This window comes from Halyomorpha halys, unplaced genomic scaffold (genome assembly GCF_000696795.3).
Source record: "Halyomorpha halys isolate HHAL.00 unplaced genomic scaffold, Hhal_1.1 Scaffold144.1, whole genome shotgun sequence".
Taxonomy (NCBI): domain Eukaryota; kingdom Metazoa; phylum Arthropoda; class Insecta; order Hemiptera; family Pentatomidae; genus Halyomorpha; species Halyomorpha halys.
Window position 1 is genome coordinate 1,123,537 of NW_027106983.1, and position 8,934 is coordinate 1,132,470.

General features: G+C 27.6%; 1 protein-coding gene across 6 annotated transcripts in view; it reads right to left on the minus strand.

The window, feature by feature from the left end:
- Positions 1–1,208: 1,208 nt before the first annotated feature.
- Positions 1,209–8,934, minus strand: part of Rgl (Ral guanine nucleotide dissociation stimulator-like) — a 16,097-nt gene continuing 8,371 nt past the window's right edge. For 2 of the 6 annotated variants that reach the window (XM_014416975.3, XM_024360504.2), the window contains exons 11-16: positions 6,911–7,074; positions 6,647–6,778; positions 4,673–4,784; positions 4,313–4,454; positions 3,022–3,168; positions 1,209–1,728 (exon numbers count right to left, since the gene is read on the minus strand). In XM_014416975.3, coding sequence (XP_014272461.1) covers positions 1,598–1,728; positions 3,022–3,168; positions 4,313–4,454; positions 4,673–4,784; positions 6,647–6,778; positions 6,911–7,074 — 828 coding nt within the window. In that variant the 3' untranslated portion in view covers positions 1,209–1,597. The remainder of the gene's footprint in view (positions 1,729–3,021; positions 3,169–4,312; positions 4,455–4,672; positions 4,785–6,646; positions 6,779–6,910; positions 7,075–8,934) is intronic. The other 4 variants (XM_024360507.2, XM_067045330.1, XM_024360505.2 and 1 more) reach the window with 3 other exon arrangements.

Below are 8,934 nucleotides of genomic sequence, written 5' to 3' on the forward strand. Positions count from 1 at the left end.
GCAGGTAGTTTAACAACTTAAAACATGACTACCAAAGATGCAACCAATACCACTTTAAAGGTGAAAAAACTTGTTCTTTGCCCATATAATTTATTATTTATTTAATAAAAATTAACCTTAAGCTTAACAATAATTTTTTTTAATTCTATTTTGAGTCATTTTTTCCCAGAAGGAATACTATAAACAATCTACTTCTTTGTGTTGTATGTAGAAACCTATCATTTGAAAGTAAATCAGAATTAATATTATTCCTAACAATTATACCCTTGGTTTTTATAACCTCTCAAAATTCGAAATTTTACATTTTTCTCAAATTTGAACCAAAAATATCACTGATGGGTCTGGAGCTAAAAATATGAAATTGTCAAAACTTGGAATTTCTAGGGAGATTTATGATAAATAAATTCCTTACTTGTTTCTTTCCATGGTTAATGTTAGGTAACTTGTTTGAAAATGATGAAAAACACAATAAGTAATAAGTAAACATAACATCTGAGTAGAGCCAGTAAGTATAATTTTTATATTTATTAATATTCTTCAAGAAAAATAAGAATACAAAATAACAGAATACATCATACACTAACCAAAAGTATTTCAGATAAGCCATATAAACATTACCTAATAGAACAAAAGCAGCCTTATAACAATTAAAATAAAAATATGTAATTATAGCATCATTTCCATGATACAAAATTAATCACATATCCTAATTCCTAATCATATTTTTTTTTTGTCAAAGTCAGAATACTATAACATTAACAGTTTTGTCCTTTCAAATTTCCCTGTTTCCAACCACTGTGGGTACCAATTAATGAGATGATTATCATTAGTACTCTGGTTGTGCATTGAGTACATTGTGGAAGAACTCTTAAGGGGCTGTGAGCCCATTTGTTCTGCTTATCGGTCAACAATTCATTTTAATGCAGAGTAATGGCCACGAGAATGCTGAACAATAGGAGCATGTGAGAATTAGTTTTGGATTGGCTCACAAGATCTCCTAATATGAATCCAATAAAGCATTTATCAGATAACTTAGGTATAGATATTATCAGTATTAAATTAAGGATAAGAGAATATTAAAAAAATTAACTTGAGAAATTATATGTTTTAATAAAACAAAAAAATAATTTTAACATATTAAATTACTAGTGAACATAAAAATTACAAGATAATACCAGATTACAGTAATGGTAAACAAAAGTATAAAATTATGAATAAATAAAAATTTATTTTGCACTTTATATTTACACTGAGATGTAACAACATAACATTACTTAATTAAAGTATATACATTTTTATATAGGTGTGTACAGTGTATATGTCTACATATAAGTTGCTTAACATTATATAACATAATATCAATTTACAGATCTTAATATTACAAAGATATATCCATTGAGTGAATGATTTTACAAATAGTTTTAACTAAATATTAAAATGTTTACAGGTAAAAGTATCACAGTTACAATGCCTCTATGACCTAAACATAAATACTGGAATGTTTTGTACATATCAGTTCGAGCTTAACAATGGATATTATGTATACTCCACTAGATTAAAATTAATGCATTGACCCTGGTTGAATTATAAATGGAACTTAAGTACAGAGGGGTTTTGATTTCTTATGCCCACTCGGGCTAGGTTGGTCCTTTGGACGGAGTATAAAGTTTAAATTATAATCAGTGTTTACAGCATAATAAACATTTGCATTAGGCGGAAGCACCATTTCTGAAAAAAAAATTATAATTTAATGATTTAATAAGTTAAATAGCAATATTTATAAAAAGGGACTGCAAACAGTTTTACTTAATAACTTGTCTAGTCAGACAGCTGTTTTTAAAACAGTATCCAATTATCTTTCCAAACAAGTGTATTTAGCCATTTATAAACACATGCAATGGTATAAACTGTCATTCATTTCAATACCTTAATAACAATTTTTTTATATAAAAATAATTAACAGAAAATTAATGAGAAAAAAATATGAAACAAGATTTAAACAAAATAGGTCTAAAGAAATAAACAAGAAAAAAATTCCTCGAATTTTATCTGAACATTTTAATTGTATATAACTGATCTTATAAGATCTTCAATTTAAAAGTTTTTTATTTATACTACATGCAAAGAACAGGTAGGTATTCAACTAATTTGGGTAAAATAGATAATTATACCACATTACTAAATAGTACTATTTATATTTATATACTAGTTGTAGTTTATAAGTACTATTAAACATAGGCCTAGTTAATTCAGTTTAAAAAATACAAATAATTTAATTTTGATAAAATCTGAAGTAAATTAGCTTTGAGAGAGGTTTATTAACCTAAAACAACCATCGAAAAAAAAAACTATGAGTAACCTAACATTGCAATTATAAAAAAGATTATAGTCCAGACAATTAGGGATTTGTAGGAAAAAAAATAAATAAGTTTTTTTCTAAATGGTTCATAATGTTTTTTGAGGTGCCAGAATTAGATTGTCGATTTAAACATAACCATATCTAGTATATTCATATAAGGAAACAAAAAAATTGCACATTTTTTATGTTTTGTTTATATCCAGTAAAGCCATTGGCTCTATAACAAAACAATCTACATACAAAATGAATAATAAGAAAATGATCTAAAAATTTGGTATTTCCACATTATTTCATTAGTCATACAGTCTAGGCAATTGAGGACATTCAAATACCGCAAAAATCTAACCAAGTGCCTAAAATATGATTTCATCTTTAGTTGGTTGCTAAATTTTTGTTTTTATTTTTACACTACAAAAAAATGAACTGAGTTTAATAGAATTGTTTGTTCAAGTAATTATAAACATTGTTTAAGTTTATGAGTATAGCAGAGTCCTGCTTATCCGGCCTATATGCGGGTCCTAAAGTGGGAGAACCGATTAATCCAGAGCATATAAAAGAAACAGACAATGTTCATACCTCAATTTAATAGTAATTGAAGGAAGAGAAAGAAACCATTTAAAAGAAAAAAGAAAATCTTTTGTTTTACCTAAATTACAACTAACCTGTAACCTTACCTTTATTAGGTAAGATCTGAGCGATGGTATAAGCCTCAGGATTTCCTTCCAGACCTAACTTCATCATTGCATTTCGAATTACTTGTGGTGTTCTCTCATTATTACTCAACATAATGCTTTTGTATAACACAATACCTGAAACAGAATAATCATGAATTTTGTTTATATAATTGATGATATCGAGCTCACAACACTCAGGGTTTGAGTGGACAAAACAAAAAATAACACTCTCTGGAACTTGAAGAAACAGTTCAATAATCACACTGGAAATTTATGGCTGACATGCAAAAAGTTAACTTATTAAATGCCAAACTAAAACACTTTGGAGAGCTTCATAATACTTAGTTCTAAAAGAATAAACTATAACTCATGAATGCAATTCAGTACTAACAGCTCAAAAAAATGTTGAAACTGCTATTTTACAAATATAGCAAGATTAATTAGTATCAACCATGTTCTTGTTTTTGTAAATCTATTAGAAAGATTATATACATAGTGTCCAGCGATATGGTATGAAAAAATTCAAGGGTGTGAAAGCAGCTAACAAAATTTAAGGAGTTTTCCGCAATTTACTGGATTAAATTTCAACAAAACAAAGACTATAAAATGTTATATTCATTTGATTTCTGATAAAAAAAATGTACAATTTGGACTTTAGAATGAATTTGAATCATTATAAATTTTGTATCCCTGTTTAATAATAAAAAATTGTTAACATAAGTAAGGGTACATGGATATTTGGAGTGAAATGAGGGAATTTTTAAGTCAGAAGAGCTACAATCAATAGGTAGCTCTCCAAACCATTAAAAAAAACCCAAATTTATACAAGTGCACTTACTCCAAATTCGTAATTAATTCCTATACCTTAACTAACTTCTAACTGAGGGGATCTTCAAAAGTAAAAACAACCAGAAAATACAACTTGAAAACTCAGTCTCCCCGTTTTGGCTAGAATAGGTTGGTAACTTGAATAATAACCACTTTGTTGCCAGAAATGGAGAGATAGAGGGTAAAAAAAGAAAATTAAATAATAATTTGCAAACCTTTTTATGGAGTAATAAATCAAACTGACAAAGTATAATGGTGGTGTATATTAAATATTAAATAGTATGAAACATGTACATAATAATCAATAATCTTTCTCTGTACAGATCCAGTTACTTTATGAGACAGAGAAAATCAATTTTTTTTATATAGACATTTAACTTTAATGGCAATACATATAATTTGACTATTAATGAAATAATAGGAAAAAAAAGCAATGATACGAATTTCTTACCATCAGTTTCAACGTTATCAGTCTGATAAGTCACTTTAATAATATAAAAATCCGTGGGTCCTTGACTAACATTCAGACTTGGTGACATAGGAGTGGTGTCAATGGAACCATTAGATGATGAAGAAGTCTGGGAAACTGAATCCTGTAAAATAAATAATACGGTTGACTAAATTAAAAAAATGACAAAAATAAAAATCTGAAAAATAAAAACATAAATAGAAAAATTAATAAATATTGAGCTCAAAGCTACAGAATAATTCTAAATAATGTAAAAAATATTTAAAACATAAAAAGTTAAGCTTATAAAGGAGAGGAGTTAAGAAGTAAACAGATTATATCTGACAAATACAAAAGACCCACCTTAGTATCAATGGAAGTAGAAGCATGATCGATATCACAGTAAAACTGACTACTAGAACTGCTGGAAGTACTGGCAACTGAGTCATTTTTCCTATGACCATAATGATGATTCCTAAAAAAAAGAAATATTATCCAATTTTATAAATAATTAATTGGAAAAATAAAAAATTATCAACTTTTTAAAAGAATTTTTCAGTTCATTTAAATTATATTGTTCAAATTATATGCTAGTTAGGATTAAAGAAAGTGCTTCCTACAATGAAAGTAGCAACCTGTGATAAAGACTTAAGTAAGATAAAGAGAGAAGACATAAAGAAAGAAGGGAGAAAGGTATAAAAATTACACAAGAAAAATTTTCTGTTAACCCTAAGTAGGATAATAAAGGTACGGAAGAGTTGGACCTGCATCCCAAAACCGGGTATCAAAGGGGAATCATAAATAAAACTGCTAATTGAAAAGAGATAGAGACGACTTGAAATGCATAAAACCATAGGGATAGAAACAGTATAAGGTAATGACCATTTCTATTTTCGAAAATAGAATAAATATTTTCTATTGAATAAAATAATTAAAATACTAAATACTGGCTCAACAATAATTTACTAAGTAATTATTATTTTTCATTGAAAAATATTGAGTACGGCTTGACAATATATATATAGTCGACCCTATAATTTAAAATATGAAGAAGATGGTCAGGGTTGCAGTAAAAAAAGAACAAAATAGTTTTCAACTATTTATTGTCCGATGTTTCACCCCACTTGGCAGGGCTTCATCAGGGCTGTTCAAGACAGTAGATTAAACAGACATTTAAACTTTTAATATGAATTTTTAAAACAATAGCAGGTGCTAATTACAAAATAAACCTATAAAACAAAAAAAACTTGATAAGGACAAAGAATTTTCAGTTGGAAAACTAAATATTTTAGAAACATTGATATATTACATATAAAGAAGTTGAAGGTGTTGAAGCGTGACAGAAGATGCATAAGCTGAAGAGATAAAACAGGAGAGAAAAAAATATGGTAATTATTGCTTTCAATAAATATGTTATACTATCTATAAATTTTGTTAGCACTAATCAATATACAGGAATATAGTAAGAGAAAGAATGGTCACCATGAATAAGAAATAAATTATATTTATTTATTCTTTGCAGAGAATCTTATTAAGTCTTTAATAAAGTATCCTACTCTTTACTTTAGAGGCATGAACTGAACAGTTTATGTTAGTCAAGGTTTGGCTTCTTGGTAGTATCCACACTTTGTCTCACTACTTTTTACTGTCACATGAGAGACAGGTAACCACTATCACCTAAAGTACCTTTTATCTGAGCAATTGCAAAGAAGTTGACAGCATTGTGTCTGTGTTGGAACTTTAAAATATAGAACAAGTTTGGTAACAACTCCGAGTTATGTAGAAACTTATGGAACATTTCTAGTCAACAATTTATAAGTAGTAAGGCAACCTTCCTTTTCAAATCTTTTTGAATTTCCCTTATTACCAAGAAATTAAATAATAAAACAATAACAGTTCCTAAAAATGTTATAGTAAATTAAAAATGTGAAGACAGAAACCAGATTTATCAATCATAGGAACGAGGCTAAAACAAAACTAACAATATAAAAGTTCTTATAACACTTTGGAGAAAAAAAAGTTCATCATTTTTGAAGAGCATAAATACATAATTAATAAGAATAATCATTATCATAAGTGTCTAGAAACATCACAACAGTAAAATTACCCCACAAACTTAAAATAATTTATTTTAAATTACCAATAATAAAAAAAAGGACTTCACTTTTAAAAATTAGTTAAAACCCTTTGTTAGGTAAATACAAAACTCCACAAACAACTAAAGCCACAATAATCTAATTAGACGAAAACATGTCTTATACAGAAGGCAAATTATTTTCTCCTTACACCAACCTAAAAGAACAACACAACATAGATAAATCACAAATAAATAGTTACCATTTTATACTACCCTCCTGTAAGAGAGAAGGAGCCCTATTTGTCAAAATTACTTGTTTCAGCCATTGAAGCTTGTTAAAAACCCTAGGTATTCTAATAATATAATTAAATACCCTCTCTAAATGATTATATCTGTAAAAAAAATTCCATTGAAATTAGGGGAATAAAGATTAGGAAAATTTACAACTAGCAATGCTATCTTTACATTCATGTTGACAAAAATTAATCAATAAATTACTTTAATAACAATCCAATTAGCATTACCGTATCTTCAGGTTTACTGGCGTGTTAGCAGGTGGTGGTTCTATTTGACAAGATAGTTGATAAGCTTCCTTATCATCTAAAGTAAGGACAGAATCGAACCATCTCTCGAAGCTAGGGTCTTCCATTATGGTATAGGCATTAGCAGCACCCTGCAATAGCTTTATCTAAAAATATGAAACAAAAATACATTAATCTGTAGAGCTCTAGAGGTAAACAATATTGAAAATATAAAATTAAATTTGAATATAAAGAGATTTAATGAGGTTTTTCATTTTCTTTTTTTTTTTTTTTTAAATGTGATAATGAGATTTTTCTGAACGACCTAATTACTATATTGATGAAATTCAGATATTTAACTAGTTGGCTAACTGGAACTAATATATGTAATTGAATAGGACAAATTTCGGTAATTGAAACCCTTAATTTTTTCAAGAATTTTCCAGAAAATTCCTAACATCTGCTACATTTTTTACTTTATATTAAAAAGAGTACCTACAAATAAGAGTCAGTTGGATTCTCTGGCTTTTAAAATAGAACTTCCTAACCTCCAACAAATACTGAAGTGAAAAAAAAGAATTTAAATGCAGAAAAAATCGTTTGCCATAACATTCTTCAATAGATTAACTATCATGAATGACTAGTTACAAATTTTATCAATTGAAATATTAAACACCTAAGTCTTTAAAAATGATAAAAATATTTTGAAGTACACTATATATCTTTAAAAAAAATAACACTATAAAATAATAAGTACTTGTTTTATACCTTATAAATCTTTTTTTCCTAATCCCATACAAAATACCAGGTTAAAATGTGCTTGCAAGGAAGTGGAGAATGTCAGAAAATTAACGATACAGTCAAAAGATAGGACTGGACTTATTATGTATTGGACCAGACTACTGAACGAAAACCTCACCATAAACAAAAATATATTAATAAAATAAATTGAGGGAAATTTTCTACTCTTTTAAATTGCATTACCTTTTACATGAAATGCTTAGTTTCCAAGTTATGGGCCAAAAACAAAACATAGTAATTTTTTTTATTATTACTCATATTTGCACAAAAATTCATCAGACTTGTTTTTATTACCCAAAAAAACATTAAGTAAACCACTAAAAAGAATTATACCTAAAATATCCTCCTTCCTCAAACTACTATTTTATTTAACTGGGGTATACCAGGTAAAGCCAAAGGGATCCAAAATTACTGTTTAATATTTGCCCCAGTGCTCTACTGTCTGATGAATCTTTATTTTTAATTTTGATTGTAGTTCAATATAAGGAGAAGATGGTCGGGGTGCAGTCAGTAATGATAAATAAGTAAAACTCATTTATTTGTGCCGACATCTTGGCCTGAATTTCAGACCATCATCAAATCTCAGAACAATAAAGAGATAACAACCATAACTAAGAGAAAAAGAAAAGAAATATAAATATATGCTTCACTATTGCTAGATGTGAGAATGCATTTTATATCAATTCAGTTGAAATTAAACATTTATGTACATATTACAATTATTAAGTGTTAGCTAAAAAAGTCCATAGTAATTTTTTTTTTTTAAATATAAGCAAAACATTTATCATGTTGATTTTTGAATTTTTTTGGGGGAAAGGAGGGGGGAAGGATTTATTACTCCATTTAAAAGCCCAGAAAAATCTTAAGAGTGGTTTAGGGCTCTATAAACAACACACAAGACGAAGCCAAACATTTAGAAGAAAACAAAATGTAAATCAGATAAGGGCTTTCGGAGATCTTATATAAGTAACAAACAAACATTAAATTTTTATTTATGGAGATAAAAAAATAAAAATATATTGGTTTACTATGGTAAGCTTCTAAAAATGCATTGAGAAATAAACTGGAATTCGCTTTATGATCGTTAATATTGGTCCAATTTCAGTGTTTTGTCATTCTTTTAGTTAATTAGATTATCCATCACATTTTCGTATATAACATATACAATATATGAGTAGTTTATAAAAATAACCTTACTGTTGTTCAATATTAGTACAATAGAAAAA